Genomic DNA, 25,334 nt, shown 5'->3' with positions numbered 1-25,334 from the left:
ATTTTTTCCTGTTGTCCTGTAGATGAAAGTTTTCTCTGCTACACTGTTCATGAGCCTGTTGGAGTTTGTGGTGCCATTACACCTGTGAGTACCCACGTGCATAGCAACACAGACTGGAAATTATGTGTTACATTACAGCGCATGTTGTTTCTATTATTATGCATTGACATGGTGCCATTTTTCACAGAATGCACTGCTACTGATCAATTCTCACTGACTCTCAATCTAATGTCCCTACCACAATCTACAGCCATTTTAAGGGAAAGCCAGTGAACCTACTGAAATATTTTTTTTTGTATGTGGGAGGAAACTGATCCAAACACCTGGCCAGAATTTAAACTTGGAACTAGTACTGCAAAGCGGAAGTCAGAAGTTCTCAGGCTTCATGAGAGCCGTTAGCCCTATGCCATTGCTTGCGACCTTGTGCCATATGGCCCTAGCCGGGTGTTAATAAAGTGGAAGTGCTCAAAAAATGGATGGACCTTCCTCCAGAGACTCTTCCAGTAAATTGTGAAGACTGCAATCAATATGAAGAGGAGTAAAGGTGCATACACACATCAGACTATAGTCTTTGGAAAATGAAAGATCACAGACCAATCTTACCACCTTTCATGTAGTATGAGAGCCATACCTACACAGTCTATTCTATGGAGCTGAACTCCACATCAGAAAAAATCTTTGCAGGCTGCTGCACACACAGATGCTGTACAGACACAAAAGATCAGTATCTGCAAAAGATCTGTTCCTGCCAAAAATCCATTCCTGCAAATTGCAATGATAGTCTATGAGATCTGCAGATCATCATACACACATGATTTAACTGACATTCATCTGCAGATCAAGCAATCATCCGCAGATCTGAAAATCCATCCTGGCGGATCTGATCTGCAGATGAATGTCAGTTAAATCATGTGTGTATGATGATCTGCAGATCTCATAGACTATCATTGCAGTTTGCAGGAATGGATTTTTGGCAGGAACAGATCTTTTGCAGCTACAGATCTTTTGAGTGTGTGCAGCATGTTTGTGTGCAGCATCTTGCAAAGATTTTTTTCTGATGGTAAGTTCAGCTCCATAGAAAAGACTGTGTAGAGTATGGCTCTCATATTACATGGAATGGAGTAAATTTGGTCTGTGATCTTTCATTTTCAAAAGACTATGGTCTGAAGTGTGTATGTGGCCTTATGGTGCGTACACACATGCGACTATAGTCGTTTGTAACGATCGTTCCCCGATCTTTACCAACGACGATCGTTACAAAAAACGAACCAACGACTATTAAGGCAAACGACGAACAAGGCAGATCGCTACAAAACAAAGTTCTGTCTTGGCGGATTTTTACCACCGACGATCGTTAGCAAAAGTGGTACATCGTTGGAAACGATCGTTCGTACCAGGCTGGACATGCGCATTTCTCTTTTTCTCCAAGGAACTTTACAATTTTATGCGCAGGCGCATTAAGTGCTTTTACGTGGTGTAACGTTCGTTCTAACGATGTGATCGTTACACACTTTTTAAAACTAACTTTACTGCGGTCGTTCTTTCGTCAATTAAAAGATCGTTCGTCGTTGACAACGAACGATCGTTGTCGCATGTGTGTACGTAGCACTAGGCTGCAAGGCAGACTGTCTGCAATCCACAGGACCAGAGCTAGATTGTATTTCCTAGGCACAGAGAAGGATCTCAAAGTCTTCCAGCCAGTCACGGACAATGTTACAGACTTCAACTTTACCTGTTTGACAAATATGGAGAGAGTGTTAGAAGACCCATTACACATTAGCTGGGGTGGGGATTCATAGATTTTAGCTCTGGCATACTTCAATCAATGTGTCATTGAGCAAAAACAATAAAACGGTAAAAACTTAAAAAGTAGATTTAAATATAAAATAAAACTGTGGAATATCTTAAAAAGTCATTTCATTAGTTTATTTTCACCTTGGGTGTCCTTTAACCTTTTCGGGACCGGCCACCTACCCCCCCTTAAGAACCAGGCATTTTGCGCGGGAAGGGGGTGCGCGCGTTTGGGGGGGTCAGGCGGCCGGATCCCGTGTGTGGCTGGCTAGAGTGGTGTCCCCCATGGTGGCCTGTGCCTCCCCCTTCTGCCCGCAGCCTTCACTTACCTTCCAGGCTCCAGCGATGAGCCGCACGGGACCCTCTTCTCCGGCCGGCATCTCCGTTCTGTCTGAAGATCAGTTCCGGGTCGCCGGGACCCGGCGCTGACGTCAGACGGAGCGGAGATGCCGGCCAGAGCGGAGGGGGGTGCCGATCGTCGCTGGAACGGCAGGGAGGTGAGTGGATCCTCTTCTTTCCCCCCCTGCCGCCGCAGCTGTCAAACTGATCACTACGATCCGACGGCGATCGTAGTGATCACGTGATCAGCAGCCATACGCGATGGCTGCTGATCACTCGGGGGAGATGTCGGCTGTCATATGACAGCTTAATCTCCCCCTCCGGGTGCGCACGATCGCGTCGGGAGCGGAAATTGCGGGCCGGCGTAGATCCTACGCCGCATCAGGCTAGAACAGCCACAAGTGCGGCGTAGGATCTCATTAACATGGTCCCGAAAAGGTTAAAGGCATTATATTTACAAGTTGTGAAAATATCTCCTGGGAGAAAACTCAGGTGAGAAAGTGAATTGCATATATGAGCCCTGATCGCTATGAATGCAACTTAAAGGGGGTTTTAACATTCACAAATAAAAAATTGCCCCAAAATAGTTAGTGCCCCAAATAACAACAACAACAACAACAAATAACATTTGTAAAGCGCTTTTCTCCCGTGGGACTCAAAGCGCATAAGCATGGCTCCGACCATCGTGGTACAGGGGAAGAATTTTATAAATCTGGAAATGCCAGGCTAAACAGGTGGCTTTTCAGTCTGGATTTGAATAGCTCCAGGGATGGTGCTGTCTTTACTGGGTGTGGTAGGGAGTTCCAAAGAGTAGGGGCAGCATGACAGAAGGCTCTGTCTCCAGATTTTTTGAGGTGCACTCTGGGAGTGACCAAGTTTATAGAACTTGCTGATCTGAGGTTGTGAGAGGTGTGGTGCAGCTTCAGCAAGTCCTTCATGTATCCAGGGCCCAGATTGTGCAGGGATTTGAATGTCAGCAGTCCAATCTTGAAGAGTATTCTCCATTCTACTGGTAGCCAGTGCAGTGAGCGAAGGATCGGTGTAATGTGACAGTGGCGAGGCTGGTTTGTTAGCAATCTGGCAGCAGCATTCTGCACTAATTGCAGGCGACGCAAGTCTTTTTTGGGGAGGCCAGCATAAAGGGCATTGCAGTAGTCCAGCCGTGATGTGATGAAGGCGTGGACTAGGGTTTGAAGATCCTCTGGGGGAATCAGATGTTTAATCTTTGCAATGTTCTTCATATGAAAGAAGGAAGATTTAACTACAGATGAAATTTGGTTTCTGAAACTCAATTCCCCATCGATTAGTACGCCAAGGCTGCGCACAAGGTTGGAGCTGTTTATGTCTGAATTCCCAATCCTGATTGGTGTTGCTTTAGGATAGAGCTGTTTTGATGGCGAGCACTGGCTTTGGACAAACAGGACCTCAGTTTTGTCAGCATTCAGTTTCAACCAGTTATCATTCATCCATGCCTGAAGCTCAGCTAAGCAAGAGTTTATTTTTGGAGTAGGGTCTGTTCCACCAGGTTTGAAGGACAGGTATAGCTGTGTGTCATCGGCGTAGCAGTGGTACGTCAGGCCATGTCGTTGGATAAGTGTACCGAGTGGCAACATGTAGATTGCAAACAGCAGAGGGGATAGGATTGATCCTTGTGGCACTCCGAATTGTAGAGGTGCAGGTTTGGACATTATAGGTCCTAGGGATACTCTCTGTGTTCTGTCAGTCAGGAATGATCTGAACCACTGGAGGACTGATCCACTGATGCCACAGTACTCCTGCAGTCTGTTAAGCAGGACTTCATGGTCAACTGTATCAAAAGCAGCTGAGAGATCCAACAGGATTAGGATGGAGCATTCCCCTCTGTCCCTTGCCATGAGCAGATCGTTGCAGACTTGGATGAGGGCTGTTTCACAGCTGTGGTGTTTCTTAAAGCCAGATTGTAGAGGGTCCAGGATGTTGTTTACTGACAGCCTGGTTTCAAGTTGCAGATAGACAGCCTTTTCAATAACTTTACCTAATAAGGGGAGGTTGGAGACAGGTCTGTAGCTGCTCATAGCATCTGGATCCATGGAAGGTTTTTTGAGAAGGGGCTTGATGATTCCTTCTTTTAGAGAGGTAGGAAACCTCCCTGCTTGCAGAGAGCAATTTACTATTTTGTGAAATGCTGGACCAAGCAGGTCAGGGCATTTCAGCATATGTTTAGTTGGTCCAGGGTCCAGGTCGCAGGTTGTCTGGTGGAGACGACAGAGGGTGTCTGAGATCTCTTCCTCACTAATACTTTTGAAATCAGTCCAGGGTGTTAGGTTGTTTTTGCAGCTATTTCCATTAGTTGCATGAGTCTTGGGTGCTGTGGACTGAATGAGAGACCGAATAGAAGATACTTTGTCAGCAAAGTAGCAGGCAAATTTCTCACATAGCTCCTTTGAGGGAGTTATAGTGGGTTTTAGACAGGATGGATTACATAGTCTATCAACTGTGCGGAATAGTTGGGCTGGTCTGTTGGCGGCCTTTGCGATCTCCTGTGATAGGTAGGAGGATTTTTTCTTGGTGATCGCATTTTGGTAGCTTTCCCGGTGAGAGACAAGGGTGTGTTTATCTTTTGAATTCTGAGATTTTCGCCACTTCCTTTCTAGTCTGCGCACTTCTTTCTTTAGGTCCTTTAGTGAGCTGTCAAACCACCGTGCATGGTGAAGTGGTGTAGATCGTTTGATGCGAACTGGAGCGAGGGCGTCATAGGCAGATGACACTGCATGGTTGTAAATCAGGACCATGGAGTCTGGGTCTGCGCAATGATTGGTTAATGCGTCGAAGTTGAGGATATTCTGAACGTGCTGGGGTGAGACATCTTTCAGTGAACGGTATTTTATGAGTTCTTTCCCTCTGTGTTTTATCGCTGGTGCTGTCAGAGAGAAGTGGATGGTGTGGTGGTCTGACCATACCACTGGGTTTATATCCATGTGTGATATTAAAAGTCCGGAATGAAATATAAGATCCAGGGTGTGCCCTTTCGTATGTACATATGTAAACCTCTTTTTTTCTAAAATAGGTCCCTATTTGTCCCATAATTTTTATTTTAGTTTAACCTGGTCTGTGTGCCTTTGCTGAACTGTTTTTTTTTTGTCTTGTTTTTGTAGCTATAGTAACAAGCTTACCTCAAAATGGAAATAGGACACTAAGGACACTATGACCAGAAGGTCATTGAAAAGTTTACACAGTGATGTGAGCCTGTTATCTAGGTGATGTTTTCTGTGGGAGGGGCAGTAATCTGTAAAATATGCAGTAAATTAACACCACGCTGGGTTAAAAAAAATCCCAGAGAAACAGTGAATATGGATCATATCACATTTTTCTTAAATCTAACAGTGAACAGGATAGGTATGCTAAATAAATAATTTCTTATTGTACGATTTTTTTTTTTTTTTTCCAGTTATTATGGAGTTTCATTCCACTTTAAAGAGAACCAGAGATGAAGCACCCTCTTGTATTTTACCTTATAAATCAGTGGGAACATGACAGTAAACTCCTAATCTGCTCTTTGTTTCATTGTTCTCTGTTTAATCTGTTATCACCTCTGATAAGAATCCCCGAATGAGCACTCAGTCTAGCTTTGCTACGGAAAGATTATAGCTGAGTCTGTCTTCTCTGGTGTCTTTTCAAGCCCAAGCCTGCCCCCTTGTAGCTCTGCTATAATGACTCAGCTATAATTATTCCCTGCAAAGCCAGATTGAATGCTCAGTCCGGGATTCTTATCACAGCTGATAACAGACACTTTTAGCAGTGAGGATGAAACAGAGAGCATGGTAAAGGTAGCCATACACTGGACGATTTGCCATCAGATCGACCAACAGATAGATCCCTCTCTGATCGAATCTGATCAGAGAGGGATCGTATGGCTGCCTTTACTGCAAACAGATTGTGAATCGATTTCAGCATGAAAGCGATCACAATCTGTGGTGGTGGTGCTGCCGCTGCCCCCCCCCCCCCCGCCCGCATGCCCGCATACATTACCTGCTCCGCCGGTGCGACTCCCCCGGTCTCTGCTCTCTTCTTCTCTGCGCTGGTCTCCGGGTCCGGCAGGCTTCACTTCTTCCTGTCTGGGGGAAGTTTAAACAGTAGAGCGCCCTCTACTGTTTAAACTTCCCACAGACAGGAAGAAGTGAAGCCTGCCGGACCCGGAGACCAGCGCGGAGAAGAAGACAGTGGAGACCGGGGGAGTCGCGCCGGCGGAGCAGGTAATGTATTGCAGCTGTATTGCGTCGGTCGTCGGGCATTCGAATGCCGCTATCGACGCACTCCCGACCCGCCGTCGATTGAGAATAATCTTCCGCACGGACGGCTCGACGGGAATCGACGGGAATGATTGATTTCGGATGGAAATCGATCGTTCTGTCAGTGTTTGCGCAACGATTTCACAGCAGATTCGATCACAGTGATCGAATCTGCTGTATATTGGCGGCAAAATCGTTAGGTGTATGGGCACCTTAAAGAGACACTGAAGCGAAAAAAAAATTATGATATTATGATTTGTATGTGTAGTACAGCTAAGAAATAAAACATTAAGATCAGATACATCAGTCTAATTGTTTCCAGTACAGGAAGAGTTAAGAAACTCCAGTTGTTATCTCTATGCAAAAAAGCAATTAAGCTCTGCGACTTTCAAAGTCGTGGAGAGGGCTGTTATCTGACTTTTATTATCTCAAGTGTTATTGAACTATTTACTTTTTCTCTGCCAGAGGAGAGGTCATTAGTTCACAGACTGCTCTGAAAGAATAATTTTGAATGCTGAGTGTTGTGTAATCTGCACATATTATAGAATGATGCAATGTTAGAAAAAACACTATATACCTGAAAATAAAAATATGAGAATATTTTTTTGCTGCTAAACTTCTAGTAATTATTCATAGTACACAACCAATTCATTATATCATATTGTTTTTTTCGCTTCAGTGTCTCTTTAAGTGTTTTCTCTAATGTTCTTACTGATATATATGGTAAAATACACAAGGGTGCTTCGTCTCTGGTTCCCTTTAAGGCCCATTTGTTTTTATCATTGTTTTCTGTGGTAACAGGTAGCTATTCAGCACACCTACAGCTGAAATTATTTTCGTTTCTCACACGCACGCACGCACGCACGCACGCACGCACACACACACACACACACACACACACCAGAAAAAGTGACTGATTTTAGCATGCTGTTAGAATCTTTACAAAGCAAAGGGATGCATTTATATTGCCAGTATCTGCAAAGACTGTGTGGTGGGTAAGCTGGTCTCATTGCAGCTATAAATCAATACTCCACTTTTTTAGTCTAATTTGTTTGGAACGTGGCCTTCTGCATTTATGTAGTCTACAAATGCCATACGTTTCAAAGGTCTTAAATAAAGGTACAAAATACAATAATTAAACCGCGCTCTTTGCCATTTATTTGCTGTTTTCCCAAACATTTACATTTTCCGTTGCTTATGAGTAATATCAGTCTTCATGGTGTTGTTTCAGTGGAACTTCCCTCTGATGATGTTGGTCTGGAAGATGGCTCCAGCGCTGTGCTGTGGAAACACACTGGTGATAAAGCCTGCAGAACAGACCCCACTCACATCTCTCTACATGGCATCGCTAGTAAAAGAGGTACAACTGCAGATATATACACAAATAGAAAATGAACACTGATACAGTATCTCCAAACCCTCACCAGCTGACACCTTCCCCAAACTCTGCAACCTCATCCTAACTTAAAGGGGACCACAAATGAGAAGTGTAGGGAGGCTGCCATATTTATATCCTTTTAAACAATACCAGTTGCCTAGCAGCCCTGCTTATCTCTCTGGCATCACTAGTGCCTGAATCTCACACCTGAAACAAGCATCCAGCTAACCTTGTTAGAATTCTGTCAGAAACATCTGATCTGCATGCTGGTTCAGGGTCTATGGCTAAAAGTATTAGAGTAAAAGGATAAGCAGGGCAACTAGGCAATTTTTATTGTTTAAAATGAAATCTGTCAGCCTCTAAATGCTTCTCACTTTAGCGATATCCAGGCAGTCAGCCTCTAAACACTGGCCAGCAAGCAATGTGTATTATGCAGCAATCTCCATGGAATACACTTTGCTTGCTAGCGACTGTTTAGAGGCTGATTGCCTGGACATTGGTCCATGTGGTTTTGATTAACAGACTTGTTATGCCCTGATGAAGGGACCTGCGTGTCCCAAAACGTTGGCTTGGTCTGCAACAATTAAACACATTTATTTGGCAAGTGCCAGCTGACGTATTGATTGTCTTGATCCTAACTTTAAAGTGAAATTCCATTTTTGTTCAGACTAAATTAAAGGGACTCTGAGCAGTGCAAAAACTATGGAAAGATACATATCATTTTAAAGCTCTCTTTCTCCTCTTTCCAATGATATATAAACCGCCACCCTACGCCTTTTAGTTTTCGCTATTTTTGCGATTGAAATTCCCGCGGCCGCGATTTCGATCACGAAAATAGAGAAAACTAAAAGGCATAGGGCGACGATTTAGGGGTCGTCAGAAAGAGGAGAAAGAGAGCTTTAAAATGATATCCATCTCTCCATAGTTACATTGTATTACACAGGGCGACTTTTTCTCAAAGTCAGCAGCTCCATTCATCAGAAAAGGTCGCCCTGTGTAATACAATGTAAAGGTCACCCTTTTCTCCTGGCGGACTCAAAGCACCAGAGCTGCAGCCACTAGGGCACACTCTATAGGCAGTAGCAGTGTTAGGAAGACTTGCCTAAGGTCTCCTACTGAATAGGTGCTGGCTTACTGAACAGACAGAGCCGAGATTCGAACCCTGGTCTCCTGTGACAGAGGCAGAGCCCTTAACCATTACACCATCCAGCCACTGCCTAAGGATTTGTAGCCAGGCATTGCCTTGCCTTTTGTGTTCAACAGTTGTCCAAAGAGAACCCCAGATAGCCAGGTAGATTCATCTCTCTCTCTCTCTCTCTCTCCCTCTCTCTCTCTCCCTCTCTCTCTTGTATTTTTTAGCATAAATGGATTGAGCATAAATGGTACATGCTAGGCTGGCTTCAGCATGTAGTGTTGGTGGTACAGTGCCTGGCTAACTGGGGTTCTCTTTGGACAACTGTTGAACACAAAAGGCAAGGCCATGCCTGGCTACAAATCCTTAAGCAGTGGCTGGATGGTGTAATGGTTAAGGGCTCTGCCTCTGACACAGGAGACCAGGGTTTGAATCTCGGCTCTGTCTGTTCAGTAAGCCAGCACCTATTCAGTAGGAGACCTTAGGCAAGTCTTCCTAACACTGCTACTGCCTATAGAGTGTGCCCTAGTGGCTGCAGCTCTGGTGCTTTGAGTCCGCCAGGAGAAAAGGGTGATATAAATGTTGTTTGTCTTGTCTAATTTTTCTCTTGGATTGAGCAGAAATGGTACATGCTAGGCTAGCTTCAGTTAGTAGTGTTGGTGGTACAGCGGTTAAGGTACTTGCCCACCACACAGTGAGACCTGGGTTCAATTCCCAGCCACGGTATGTAAGCTGGCTTTTGAAATACTATAATTCCCTGGCAGATGAGACCCTCCTGAGGGAGGAGGAAGGGAGAGCAGGGGAGGCCTGTAATTGAAAATTGACCATAAAATAGGGGTTTATGTGAAATCTAGATTTTTGCCTGGGACTTTTGATGTGTATTTCACTCAATCATGTCTGCCTCCAGGTATTAGATCCCTTGAAACATGTTTTCTATCATTTTTTCAGCCGGTAGAATTTTTTCTATTTTTCAAAGTTTGCCTCTCCATTGAAATCTATTGCGGTTCGCAAACTTTTTCGCGAACCGAACCTTTCGCGGAGGTTCGCGAACAGGGTTCACGAACCGAAAATCGGAGGTTCGCAACATCACTATCTACCACAACTGCAATGCTACTTGCTTTGTGCAGATATTAAATTAAATATGCAGGGAGACAGGATTTACTGCTGGAGCAGGAGAACACAATTTGTACTGATTTCATAGTTGATAAAAATTGCTATTGAGCTGACAGATCATCTTAAAGTAGAAGCAGTAAAGTGTTGTACCGTGTTAGCCATGAGTAAAAGCAAGAAGTTTTGAATCAGGATGATACCATTTATTGGCTAACTTAGAGATGGATAAACAGTGAGCTTTCGACTTATAAAAAAGGCTTTTTATAAGTCGAAAGCTCACTGTTTATCCATCTCTAAGTTAGCCAATAAATGGTATCATCCTGATTCAAAAGATCATCTTAAAAATGCACAGAAGGCTGTGGACTGCAACACATAGTTCTGCCAATTCCTAATTAATAATCAAGGAGTGACCTAACCTAACTCTGACACTAAGAACGTTCCCACTAACCCACCCTTATTTCTCACCTAATCTGACCTCTGAAAATGGCCAAGCTCTTCATCTGGCCACATAAGCACCACACATAAGTCATCTGGTACAGAGATGTACTGCTGCAGGCCACATATACATACATACTTTTGTATTAAAGTGAAACTATTGTATCAAACTGAACTATTCAGCTATCTCTTTCTCGTTTCCTGCAGGCCGGGTTCCCTGCTGGGGTTGTTAATATAGTGCCAGGATACGGACCAACAGCTGGAGCTGCCATCTCTCACCATCCCAACATAGACAAAGTTGCTTTCACTGGTTCCACAGAGGTATTTACTCAATATGCATATTCTGGCTAGCATGCAAATGTAATGTAAATTGTATGCAGCTTGAAACTGGGCCAATCAAATGCACTTCCTGTTGATTTTGATTGACTCAGTTCCAAGCTGCATACAATTTGCAATGCCTTCATATTTAAGCCATCATGATGTGATGAGGACTCTGGTACCATGCAGCCCCAAGGTGTGTCTCCTTAACCTTGCATACATCAAAAAAGGGCACTTGGAAAAAAGGGTGCGTGGTGTAGCCAAAATTTACTGATATTGTCTATAATCATATTTTATTGTTTCTACTTGTAATAAAAATCTAAAAATATAGTTTATAACAATGAAAACGATAATATATGTTCCAATCGCCGATCACCTGTTTAGCAGGAAGTAGAGTGTGTATACGTGGCTATGCACAGGAGGAGACCAGCGACAAGTGATCGCCGATTGGAACGGCAGGAAGGTGAGTTGCTCTATTGAACGCTTCCTGCTTCACTAACTTTGCAGCGGAGGGGGAGCACGGAGGGTGGCCCCGGGAGAGGAAGGGAGGGAGAAGTTGGGCCGCCCTCCCCGCAGCCGTGGCTCTCTCTCCATCATGTCCCCCCCCTCCCTCAGCACTCAGTCCGGCCGCACAGCCTGCATGCCCCTAGAAACAGGGCTGTGTGGCTCTAACAAGGAACGTATCCCATGTTAGTTAATTTTGCAGATTTCATGGAAATGTGATTTTGCAGTCTCTACACTCAGATCAAGTACAATTAAGAACAATCCTGCAGCGCCAAAGGGAGAAGAACTATCATCCCAGTTGAGATGATGTAACACATGTATACTTTTTTGTTTTTTTTTTTGCTTGTATATCAAGACGTTGCTTGTATATCAAGTCAAAAATTTCACAAAAATGTTTGCTTGTATTGCAAAGTGCTCTTAAACCAAGTTACTCCCAATCCAAGGTTTCACCTATATGTTTTGAATCAGGATGATACAATTTTTTGCTAACTTAGAGGTAAAAAAAAAGTAAGCTTTCAGGCTAAGAAGCATTCTTATTATTATTATTATTTATTGTATTTATAAAGCGCCAACATATTACGCAGCGCTGAACATTAATTTAGGTTACAGACAATATTTAGGGGTGACATACAGCAATATGACATTCTTTAGAATTTGTTCCTGTATAGACTTTGTTTAGACTTTGTTCTAACATCTTGTCAGTATACAGGAACAATGTCTGAAAAGGGCTTACTAGCTGAAAGCTTACCTTTTTTACCTCTAAGTTAGCCAATAAATGGTATCATCCTGATTCAAAACTTCTAGCTTTTCCTATTTGCTAACACAGCTCAACACTCTACTCCTGCTTCTACTTTGTATATGTTAAAAATAATATGACTTTAGTGCCCTCTAGTGATCTGTGATGGACATTACATGTCTGAGTTTGTCAAAATAGTTATATGGTTTTCTTTGTACAACATGATCACACAGTGAATATAGAAATCAATCAACTTCTTCAAAATATTCATGTTTAGTTGTTTTGCAGCCCGAAATGAAGACACACAGAAAAAAACAAAAACATTTTTTTAGCATTTAATTTATGCAGCATATAACAACAGGGGCATAACTAGAAATCATGAGGGCCCAGCAAAACTTTCCCCTTCACCTCCTGGTGACACCCACTGCATGGAGCCTACCTACCATGGGGTCATATAACAAGAGTGGACATCATATTACCTTCACCCATAACAAGTGTATCCACAACACCTGGTCTCCAGAATGAACCCCTGCAGTATCTGAAAGGAGGAAAATAAGCAGTTAGGGCCCTTCACAGCCACAGACCCATCAGCAGTTGGAGGTACTGCTCCCCTATAAAACTAAGCCCCTGTATAGCAGCCAAATGAAAGATATACGGTAATAGCAGCAGTTCAGAAACAAATCTCCGCCTGAAGTAGAGACCACAACAAATAAAAGAATTATAACTGCCAAAATGGTATTTCTGTCCCCCATCTTCTGTTTGCCAGAGTTCACATTACCATACCTCCCAACTTGAGATGAGAAAGATGGACACTTTAAGCCACGCCCCTGCCACACCCCTAATCACTCCCCTGCCACACCCCTAGCCATGCATACCACTAAAAACACATAAGCAAAACATGTCATTTTAGAATTTAAACCACTCTGGTCCTTTCTATCATCATTAGTTTTTCTTTATTTTAACATTTGAAATTAAGAAGTATATCAATTTAAAGGATGGGAATAAAGTTTAGAGCCAATTAAGCACATTTTTTAGTAGAAAAATACATATAATACTATGTAATAAAACCTAAGTGTCTCTGCATCATCCTGTCCCTGTGTCCGTGCGTTTGTGCTACTGTGCATCTGCAGCATGGACAGCCATTGGGACAGGACGGAGCCAGGGAGGCAGGCGGGCGTGTGTGCGGGCGGACAGGTGCGCGTGCACGCGGCAGGGAGGTACGCACGCATGTGCACTGACATTCGTCGGCGGTGGTGTGACTTAGGTCATCTAGTCTGTACATAAGTCCTGAAAGAGAGACAAGTGAGGAAGAAAGATAGACGGGGGATTTGGTTTCCAAAGAGGGACTGTCCCTCCGAAAGAGGGATAGTTGGGAGCTATGCATTACAGCCTTTGAAATCCCAAGGATTCTCTCTGTCTAAAGCTATGTTTTCCCTTTACTGGATAGGCACAGTTACTGACTGTTGTTCAGCTAAGTTTCATGTGATGGCTGCTTTAGCAGTGATGTCTGTTTGTGTTCTTTATCTGCATAGGTTGGTAAATTGGTCAAGGAAGCCGCCTCTGCCAGTAATCTGAAGAGAGTCACTTTGGAGCTTGGTGGGAAAAACCCCTGCATTGTATTTGCTGATGCTGACTGTGAGTTATGTGCTACATTACGGCTTTTCATTATGTCCTGACCTCGGTATCTATTGTTAATTATTAGTTCTTAAAGGGTACCTAAAGGGCTTCTTTTAGACCCCTGAAGTTCTCCTGATCCTTCGCTGTCATTCCTTGCTACTCCATTCAGCTGCTGTCCCCCCATAAACTGGCCATTTTGGGCAGTCGCAGGTTGCTGCGCATGCGTGGCCCTGACCGCCCGCCTCCTAGATTGCGCTCTTGTGTCCAGAAGCATTCTGCGCACACACACTGGCAATTTTTACATACTGAGCAAACACATAATGCTTCCAGCCATGGGAGCTTGATGGATGAGGCACAGGGCACATGGCTGCGCATGCAGCATTCAGAGGGGGACAGTGGATGAATGGAGCAGTCATGGGCGTCCGCAGAAAATTTTCCAAGCGGGGGCAAAAAGTGGGGAGTAAAAAGCGGGGACGCGCCGCAAATCTGGGTTGGTGTTGTGTGGCGCGCATAGCGCACCAAAAAATGGAGCTACGTCATACCGAAAAATGGGTGTGGTCATGAACCAGAATGTGGGTGTGGTCGTGGGTGGAGACAAGTTTACATGAACTAAGCAATGGTGGGACATTAGATTAGGACAGTGGTGGCGAACCTTTTGGAGGTCGAGTGTCCAAACTGCAAAGTCACTTTACTATCAAAGTGCCAACAGCAATTTAAACTAAATACAAACGTTTTAACTCATACATGAACATTATGGAAAATTAAGTTGAAAATAAACTGTGAAGATAAACAATTTCATCCATCGTACTCCTGAAAAAATTATTCATTTTTTTAGAACCTCCCAGTTTCATTTTCTGTTTTAAAAATCGTAAAAAGTAGGTTTAATGCTATTGTCTCATATGATGATGATTCAGCTTTTTCCATAGTCTCGCAGTTAGCAATCATGTGACCCCCAACAAGACAAATTCAGCAATAATGAGCCCCCCCCCCCCCCATCAAGACAAATTCAGCAATAATGAGGCCCCCAACATGACCAACTCAGCAATCATGAGGCTTCCAACAAGACAAATTCAGCAATCATGAGGCCCCCAACAAGACAAATTCAGCAATCATGAGGCCCCCAACAAGACAAATTCAGCAATCTTGAGGCCCCCAACAAATCATGAGGCCCCCAACAAGACAAAGTCAGTAACCATGAGGCCCGCAACAAGACAAATTCAGCAGTCATGAGGCACATAAATAGACAGCTTTTCACATAAATAGGCAGAATGCCGCCTTAATATGTAGACACCTGTCACCTGGCAGCAGTTCCCCAAAATACACTCAATCTGACAGCAGTGGTTCCCCAAAAATAGGTAGCCCCAGGTCTATAGGTGTCCCCAGAACAGGTGGCCAGCGGTATAGATGTCCCCAGAACTGGTAGCCAGGGGTAGAGATGTCCCCAGAACAGGTAGCCAGGGGTATATGTGCCCAGTATATGTAGTCAGGGGTATATGTGCCCAGTATATGTAGGCAGGGGTATATGTACCCAGTATATGTAGGCAGGGGTATATGTCCCAGTATATGTAGGCAGGGGTATATGTCCCAGTATATGTAGGCAGGGGTATATGTCCCAGTATATGTAGCCAGGGGGATATGTCCCAGTATATGTAGGCAGGGGTATATGTCCCAGTATATGTAGGCAGGGTATATGTCCCAGTATATGTAGCCAGGGGGATATGTCCCAGTATATGTAGGCAGGGGTATATGTCCCCAGAAAAAGCGGCCATGTGTGCCCCAGCAGGAGGGGAGCAGCGCAGAGAAGAGGGAGAGCTATGGGCACTCACCTTAGGGAGCTCTCCCTCCCTCTCTCGCTCTCCCCTCCGGAGTCCGGAATGAAGTGTGCAGTGGCTGGGCAGCGGGCGGAACTTACCTCCTCTCGTCGCACGCGCCGGATGGATTAGCCGCTACTCTGGTCTGATCCAGACCAGAGTGCGGCACCAGAACTTCCGGCGCAGGAGCGAGACGAGGTAAGTTCCGCCCGCTGGCCAGCCGCTGCACACTTCATTCCGGAGGGGACAGCGAGGGAGAGAGAGCCCCCTAAGGTGAGGGAAGGGGGGGGGGAGACGTCCGCCCTTCCCCACTGTGCCCATAGCTCTCTCTCTTCTCTGTGCTGTTCCCCTCCTGCTGGCTGCACGGGCACGCGGCCAGGGGGGGGGGGGGGGGGGCAGCGGGCGGCCAGGCTCGGGCAGATGCCCGGTTTTGCCATATGTGCGGACGCCCATGGGAGCAGTGTGGAATGAGGGCAAGGGACCAGGAGGAATCCAGGCGGCTGGAAGAAGACAAATAACTTTTATATTGTGCTTTTCTCCTGGCGCACTCAAAGCGCCAGAGCTGCAGCCACTAGGGCGCTGGATAGGCATTAGCAGTGTTAGGGAGTCTTGCCCAAGGTCTCCTCCCTGAATAAAAAATTCCTATGTATATGTGCGCTCACTTCACCAGGCTCCTAAAAAGCAAAAACAACAAACAAACCAACCAAAACCAAATTGTGTGTATAGTAAATATCCACACGTATCCAATTCTAGTCCAATTAATTACGTGTCCATGGATTGCAGCAACAGTCACCAAGCATATGATGTATATTCCAATTTCTTTCAAGACACTGCACTCCCATGTATCCAAATTCTTCCTCTGTGCAGTAATATTACTCGAGAAAAAAGAAGAACCGACCATAGCATAATACTGTATGAAAATCTTTTCCCACCGCACCCAGTGCTGAATGACAGATTTCCGTGTGTGCTTCCACCAGATGAATACGTTTCACAGGTCCTCACCATATATCATGGCTGCCAGGTCACAGACAGCATTAAAAGCACCATACACCTCCGAGGTTCCCAAACTTCCCTCTAGTGCACCACACCTTCCACAAAAACACAAGTGGCCTCTCACCTTGTATTCTGCCGTCTAAATTATAAGACAGCCAACCACGCTTAGCTTAATCCCAGCAGGTTTCAGCAATGCAATCTCAGCACATGGATCACCAAATGGAGCAATACCAATCCTTCCTAAGTATGACCTAATAACTGAAGGAACCCCTCATAGCGTAAAACCATTCATTTATTAAAAAATGTAAAATTAGTGCACTCACATGTTCCACAACAAAAACGAGCATATCTTAGTACAAAGTTCTCCAAGACGACTCCCCACGCCTGTAGCTCCATCCTACGCTTTTCGTACATGCGTACTCATCAGGGGCTGAATAGGTGCTGGCTTACTGAACAGGAAGAGCTGAGATTTGAATCCTGGTTTCCTGTGTCAGGGGCTGAGCCTCAGGTACGATAAACTGCCCACTTTTATTACACTTCAGATTCCCTTTGAATGGCTAGTATCTTGGAGGAGCCCAGGCTGTAGTACAGTGATGATGCAGCATGATGGTGTGGTGGGTAGCACTCTTGCTTGTGTGGAGTTTGTATGTCATACCTTTATGTGCCTGGGTTTCCGCTAGGCACTACAGTTACCTCCCACTTCCTAAAACCTTACTGATAAGTGAATTGCATGAACATACCTCTGTGCTTACCTTATGTAGCTTTCCCTCAGGTATCTTACAGGTAATAATAGAGGATAGTGTCCTGATTATTTTTTTCTGTGCCACCAGTGGAGCTGGCTGTGGAGTGTGCCCATCAAGGAGTCTTTTTCAACCAAGGCCAGTGCTGCACGGCAGCCTCAAGGGTCTATGTGGAGGAATCTGTGTACCCGGAGTTTGTAAGACGCAGTGTGGACTATGCCAAGAGGCGGATGCTTGGAGATCCCTTTGACTGCAAAACAGAACAGGGGCCTCAGGTATAGACGGAATTCTACACACACACACACACACACCAACGCATGCATACACACACACACACACACACACCACCGCATACACACACACACACACACCACCGCATGCATACACACACACACACACACACACACACACACACCACCGCATATACACACACACACACACACACATCACACCACCGCATGCATACACACACGCACACACACACACACCACCGCATGCATACACACACACACACACACCACCGCATGCATACACACACACACACACACACACACACACCACCGCATATACACACACACACACACACATCACACCACCGCATGCATACACACACGCACACACACACACACCACCGCATGCATACACACACACACACACACCACCGCATGCATACACACACACACACACACACACACACCACCGCATATACACACACACACACACACATCACACCACCGCATGCATACACACACGCACACACACACACACCACCGCATGCATACACACACACACACACACCACCGCATGCATACACACACACACACACACACACACACACCACCGCATATACACACACACACACACACATCACACCACCGCATGCATACACACACGCACACGCACACACACCAACGCATGCATACACACACACACACACACCACCGCATACACACACACACACACACCACCGCATGCATACACACACACACACACACACACACACACACCACCGCATATACACACACACACACACACACATCACACCACCGCATGCATACACACACGCACACACACACACACCACCGCATGCATACACACACACACACACACACACACACCACCGCATATACACACACACACACACACACACATCACACCACCGCATGCATACACACACGCACACACACACACACCACCGCATGCATACACACACACACACACACCACCGCATGCATACACACACACACACACACACACACACACACACACCACCGCATATACACATCACACCACCGCATGCATACACACACGCACACACACACACACCACCGCATGCATACACACACACACACACACCACCGCATGCATACACACACACACACACACACACACACACACACACCACCGCATATACACACACACACACACACACATCACACCACCGCATGCATACACACACGCACACACACACACACCACCGCATGCATACACACACACACACACACCACCGCATGCATACACACACACACACACACACACACACCACCGCATACACACACACACACACACACACACACACCACCGCATGCATACACACACACACACACACACACACACACACACACACCACCGCATACACACACACACACACACACACACACACACACACCACCGCATACACACACACACACACACACACACACACACACACACACACACACACACACACACCACCGCATGCATACACACACACACACACACACACACACACACACCACCGCACACACACACACACACACACACACACACACACACACACCACCGCATACACACACACACACACACACACACACACACACACACACACACACACACACACACACACACACACACACACACTAAGGGCCTTTTTCCACTACATGCAGATTGGATGCAGAATGGATGCAGAAAAACTGACTACAATTTATGTCTATGGGCCTGTTTCCTCTAAATGCAATTTTTCTGATGCAGATTTTCCCATAGGCATTCATTGGAGTCAGTTTTTCTGCATCCAATTTGCGTGTAGTGGAAACAGGCCCTAAGTCTAAATCTCTGGGCCAGATAAGGTGGTGATATCCAGTCATAAGGCCCATACACATACACGTCGGATTTTTCCGAACGACCAGTCTTATCACCCGAACGACGGACTGTACACACGCCCGATTTGGCGTGCGGACGACTGAACGACGGGACGTTCAAACGGCCCGTTGTACGGAAAAATCCGACGTGTGTATGGGCCTTTAGGGATACACCTTCCCTATTCCTCATTCAGTACCTAAGCAGATAAACATGCTAATCCAAACATGTAGTTCCTTACTTATAGGCAGAAATAATGCAGGATTGCTTGAGAATGCATGATTCTGGATTTCCACGTCCAGGACCCATGTAAACAGAGAGCACAGGTGGTAGTGAGCCAAGACAGTACAGAAATCTGGTTTCCCGGATATAGCAATTCCACCTTCTTGTTTAAATACTAAGTGAACAGATACAGTTTGCGCTGCTCTCTTGTGAATGTCACTTTTTCCCTGGTTCTCTTAGATTGACAAGGAGCAATTCAATAAAGTTTTGGAATTCATCCAAATCGGGAAGGATGAAGGAGCTAAACTGGAGTGTGGTGGTTCTGCCATTGGAGAAAAAGGATTTTTCATTAAGCCCACTGTATTCTCTGAAGTGACAGATGACATGAGGATCGCTAAGGAAGAGGTAAACTAGCCTAACTTTTAATCAGGAAGATTTGTTTAATACTGATATTTCATATTTAATATTAAGGAATAGTAGCGAAAGCTAGGTGCATACACACGCTGTACTAAACTCTGAGGTGGGCTAGGTGGGGCCATCTCTGGTGAGAATCTAGCATGTTTATTGCCACCCTGATGTGTCACTGAAAGAGTGTCGGATCATCTTGGCTGAGTGCATTGTTCCCCCTTAAAGGGATACTGTAGGGTGGTTGGGGGAAAATGAGTTGAACTTACCCGGGGCTTCTAACGGTCCCCCGCAGACATCCTGGGCCCACGCAGCCACTCACCGATGCTCCGGCCATGCCTCCAGTTCACTTCTGGAATTTCAGACTTTAAAGTCTGAAAACCACTGCGCCTGTGTTGCCGTGTCCTCGCTCCCGCTGATGTCTCCAGGAGCATACTGCGCAGACACAGACCATACTGGGCCTTCACAGTACACTTCTGGTGACATCAGCGGGAACGAGGACACTGCAACACAGGCACAGTGGTTTTTTAGACTTTAAAGTCTGAAATTCCAGAAGTGAACAGGAGGCGGGGACGGAGCATCGGTGAGCGGCTGCGCGGGCAAAGGATTTCTGCGGGGGACCGTTAGAAGCCCCGGGTAAGTTCAACTCATTTTCCCCCGACCCCCCTACAGTATCCCTTTAAGCCTCGTACACACGCTTGATATTATGGAACGGCGGGTCCGTCTGACCCTCCCGTGCGGCGGGCGTTCCAGCGACAGTTCAGCGTGTGTACAGTCTGTCTGCAGACTGATAAGGCTGTTTCTGAGCGAGCTGCCGGGCAGATCGCTCAAAAACAGCCTTATCAGTCTGCAGACAGACTGTACACACTCTGGACTGTCGCTGGAACGCCCGCCCAGCGGGAGGGTCCGACGGACCCGTCGTTCCATAATTTCAAAGAGGGTATACAAGCCTTTAACCGCCCCACAGGAAGCTGCTCTGTTGTACACTGCCCCCACAATCCCTCCTTTCACGTACATTTGACATGGCCGTGGCCGAAAGTTGGCACACCCTGCTGCAGGCAAACTTCTGAGTGGCGTTATTGCTATTCCCCTCTCCGAGTTATTGCAAGTCAGTGGGAATATTTAATTTGGGCACAGGCTATTAACGCTGGACGAGCCTGTTTTTTTTAAATCATTTGAGCTCCCCCTATGACCAGCGCTAATGTTAGGTGGTACACATACCCACTGCAAGACCCTTAAAGGGAACCCGAGGTGAGAGGGATATGGAGGCTGACATTTGTTTCCTTTTAAATAATGCACATTGCCTGGCTGTCCTGCTGATCCTCTGCCTCTAATATTTTAAGCCGTAGCCCCTGAACAAGCATGCAGATCAGATGTCTATGACAAATCTTACAAGATTAGCAGCATGCTTGTTTCAGGTGTGTGTTTTAAAAACCTACTGACCAGAAAGATCGTCAGCACTGCCAGGCAATTGGTATTGTTTAAAAGTAAATAAACATGGCAGCTTCCATAGGTCTCAAACTTTGGGTTCCTTTTACAACGTACCTGGAGTGACATGTGACATGATGCGATAAATATATGTACATATAGTACTATGCCTTGTAATAAATTATCTGAATTCTGTTTCTGTTAACCTTGTTTACTGTAGCTAATTTCTCAGTGCTAATATCTTGTAAGCATTGAAGCCTTTATGTACTGCAGATCTTCGGACCTGTCCAGTCCATTCTGAAGTTTAAAAATATTGAAGATGTGATAAAGAGGGCAAATGACACCGAATATGGACTGACAGCTGCGGTTTTCACTGAGAGCTTGGACAAAGCACTAAGTATCGCCTCCGCCCTTCAAACTGGGACAGTATGGTGAGTGTTGCATCCACTAACCTGGATAGCAATTTGATAGTTGATTTACATTTGATGGGTTATCTTATAAAACAAGGCCTTTATCTTCCAGAATTGCAATGGTGGTCATATGATCTAAGCTCTCCAATCCTTACCTGGTACACACCATGCAATTTCCCAACAGATAGACAAGCCAAATCGATTATTTCCGACAGGTCCAATCTGACTTCGGAAAGTTTTTCTGATTGATTTTACAATCATTTCTATACAAAATCAATCAGAAAAATAAGGATCGTAAATAAGATTGGACCTGTCAGAAATAATTGATCCGGCCCGTCTATCTGATGGGAAATTGCATATTGTGTACCAGGCATTACATTCATTGTTTGCACTGTATGCTTGGCTTTCAGTTTCCCTTAACTTCACATCTGTTCTTCAAATCTCCCTTCATGCTGCGCAGAACTTGTTTCCAAGACCTTGCTACACTTGCTCACATCAAGGCAGCAGAAGGTGATGACTCTTTAAACACCCCTTCCAGAAAATGGGCACTATTCATTTTAGTATTTATATAGCGCTGACATATTATGCAGTGCTGTACTGTGCTGTACTGGGTATATTGTCTTGTCACTAACTGTCCCTCAGAGTGGCTCACAATCTAGTCCCTACCATGGCCGGCCTTTGACCTGAGCGACCGGCCCCAGCTTCCAGGGGGCGCGCGTGATGTGCATTCAACTGGGCCTGGCCACATTTCTACCTGCTGGCTGCAGCTGCGGGCTCCGGGTCCGTCTTTGGCTGCTGCGAGTGGTGATGGGGGCGAAGACTCCAGGAACCTGCCGTGTCCTCTTCCTGAGTCTGTGTGAGCCGTGCGTGCCAGTAGCCCCGCCCCTAGCTCACAGGCGATGTCTGCACTGCGCACTAATCAGTGAGACCTGCTTGTCACTCCTGACTCCTGGCCATCTTCTGCCTCCTGGTTGGGGAATGGGGGGGGAGGGGGGGTTGCCTATATACACTAAAGGGGGATATGCTTGTACACTATACACTATTTATCTGCCTAGCTATATACACTAAAAGAGGGGGTCTCTTTATATATACTAAAGGGGGGATCTGCCTATATACACTAAAGGGTGGAGGGATCTGCCTATATATACTAAACGGGGGATTTGCCTATGTATACTAAAGGGGGGATCTGCCTACATACACTAAAGGGGGGGGGGGATCTGCCTATATACACTAAGGGGCATCTTGCACATGGGCATGTGTGTCCGTGCGAAGAGGATGAATGGGGGGCCCAAAATCTGGTTACACTCAGGGCACTGTGAAACCTAAGGCCGGCCCTGGTTCCTACCAAAGTCATGTGTCTATGTATTGTGTAGTGTATGTATCATAGTCTAGGGTCAATTTAGGGGGAAGTCAATTAACTTATCTGTATGTTTTGGGGATGTGAGAGGAAGCCAGAGTGCCCAGAGGAAACCCATGCAGACACAGAGCTAACATACAGACTCCTTGCAGATGTTGACCTGGCTGGGATTTGAACCAGGGACTCAGCACTGCAAGGCGAGAGCGCTAACCACTACACCACCATGCTGCCCAACTGTATGATTCTCAAATAGGCTGGATAGAGAGCAGAGCCCTGTTTGACTGACAAGCTTTTTTGTACAGTTTCATGAAAGCCGCATAAGGAGGAAATTAAATTTGTGATGCTTAAGCATAGCCAGATTTACATTTTAACCTCCTTGCCGGTTATCCCGAGCTCAGCTCGGGGTAACCTGCGCAGGAGGATTTCTCAGGCCCCGCTGGGCCGATTTGCATAATTTTTTTTGTTACAAGCAGCTAGCACTTTGCTAGCTGCTTGTAACTTCCGCTCGCTACCGCTCGCCGTCGATCCGCCGCAATCCGCCGAGCCACCTCCCCGCCCCTTGCGCAGCCTGACCAATGAGGGCCAGGCAGCGCTGAGGGGTGGATCGAGATTCCCTATGACGTCCTGACGTCGGTGACGTCATCCCGCCCCGTCGCCATGGCGACCGGGGAAGCCCAGCAGGAAATCCCGTTCTGAACGGGATTTCCTGCTTACTCCAATCGCCGGAAGCGATCGGAGTGACTTTAGAGCTGCCGCTGCTCAGCGGCTATCATGTAGCGAGCCCTGGGCTCGCTACATGATTTAAAAAAATTAAAAAATAAAAAAAAAGTGCTGTGCTGCCTCCTTGCCGGGGGAATTAGACCGGCAAGGAGGTTAAGAGCCTATAGGCAAAGAGGTCCCGATGACTCTGTTCCCCAGCAGATGCCACACCCTAGATCAAGCCCATATATTGATAACCAAAGAACTTATAGAAGTGTTGGAAAAAATATACCAAAAGTCATTACAGCGTTCAGTACATTTGCTGGGTGTTTATGTCTTTAAATCAGATTATTAGGATTTTCTTTTTTCCTGGCTAACTCCTCAATGTCCCCTTCCAGACCTGGAAAACACACCAACTCCAAAAGCAAAAACCCAGATACTCACTAATTCATAGGGTTGCCTTGCCAGGTGTCCGGTTTTAGACCGGACAGTCCGGTTTTTGGCCGCTGTGTCCGGTGCAAAAAGGCATGCTAAACCGGACAATTAAGATGTCCGGTTTTATGCCTTTTCCGGCGGCTGTCAGTATTGACAGCCGCCTGTAGCAGGAGGAGAGCAGCGCAGTGGAGGGAAAGCGGTGGGCAGCGGCGGAGAAGGGGGCCATCTCCCCCCCTTCTCTCACCTTAGATGCTTTCCGTCCCTCGCTGTCTCCTCCGATCTGTGTGTGGCTGACTGGCGGTGGCGCTTGGCAGCGGGCGGGACTTACCTTCCGTGTCGCTCCATGCGCCGGCCGGAAGTTCTGGTGCCGCAGCCGCTGCTCTGGTCTGCATCAGACCAGAGTAGTGGCAACTCATCCCGCGCGGCGCCTGCGACGAGACCAGTCACCAGACGGAGGAGACACGGAAGGTAAGTTCCGCCCCTCTGCCAGCCACCGCACACACCGATCGGAGGAGACAGCGAGGGAGGGAGAGGACCCTAAGGTGAGCGAAGGGGGGGAGATGGCCCCCTTCTTCACCGCTCTCCCTCTTCTCTGCGCTGACTGCTTCCCTCCTGGGGGGGGGGGGACACACCTGCCTACATATACTGGGCCCATATACATCCTGGCTACATATACTGGGCCCATATACACCCTGGCTACATATACTGGGCCCATATACACCCTGGCTAAATATACTGGGCCCATATACACCCTGGCTACATATACTGGGCCCATATACACCCTGGCTACATATACTGGGCCCATATACACCCTGGCTACATATACTGAGCCCATATACCGCTGGCTATATATACTGGGGACATATTCCCCTGCCTACATATACTGGGGACATATACCTCTGGCTACATATACTGGGCACATATATCCCTGGCTACATATACTGGGGACAACTGGCTGTTTGTCATTATGTGCAGTTACTGGTGAAAAGCTGTCTCTTATTATGTGCATTTACTGGTGAAAAGCTGTCTCTTATGTGCATTTACTGGTGAAAAGCTGTCTCTTATGTGCATTTACTGGTGAAAAGCTGTCT

General features: G+C 46.2%; 1 protein-coding gene and 1 long non-coding RNA gene across 2 annotated transcripts in view; one reads left to right on the top strand and one right to left on the bottom strand.

Moving 5' to 3' along the window:
* ALDH1A3 (aldehyde dehydrogenase 1 family member A3) overlaps positions 1-25,334 on the top strand; it is a 63,070-nt gene that overhangs the window by 29,459 nt on the left and 8,277 nt on the right. Inside the window, exons 5-11 of the mRNA XM_068275096.1 lie at positions 23-84; positions 7,630-7,758; positions 10,661-10,774; positions 13,544-13,646; positions 17,263-17,447; positions 19,750-19,914; positions 21,616-21,773. Of these exons, the coding sequence (XP_068131197.1) occupies positions 23-84; positions 7,630-7,758; positions 10,661-10,774; positions 13,544-13,646; positions 17,263-17,447; positions 19,750-19,914; positions 21,616-21,773 (916 nt within the window). The remainder of the gene's footprint in view (positions 1-22; positions 85-7,629; positions 7,759-10,660; positions 10,775-13,543; positions 13,647-17,262; positions 17,448-19,749; positions 19,915-21,615; positions 21,774-25,334) is intronic.
* Positions 7,534-25,334, bottom strand: part of LOC137563088 (uncharacterized) — a 30,959-nt gene continuing 13,158 nt past the window's right edge. Inside the window, exons 2-4 of the long non-coding RNA XR_011030242.1 lie at positions 17,185-17,422; positions 12,491-12,549; positions 7,534-7,679 (exon numbers count right to left, since the gene is read on the bottom strand). This is a non-coding gene — a long non-coding RNA (uncharacterized lncRNA). The remainder of the gene's footprint in view (positions 7,680-12,490; positions 12,550-17,184; positions 17,423-25,334) is intronic.

This window comes from Hyperolius riggenbachi, chromosome 3 (genome assembly GCF_040937935.1).
Source record: "Hyperolius riggenbachi isolate aHypRig1 chromosome 3, aHypRig1.pri, whole genome shotgun sequence".
Classification (NCBI taxonomy): domain Eukaryota; kingdom Metazoa; phylum Chordata; class Amphibia; order Anura; family Hyperoliidae; genus Hyperolius; species Hyperolius riggenbachi.
Note: the sequence above shows the minus strand (reverse complement) of the source record. Positions and strands in the feature narration are given on the sequence as shown.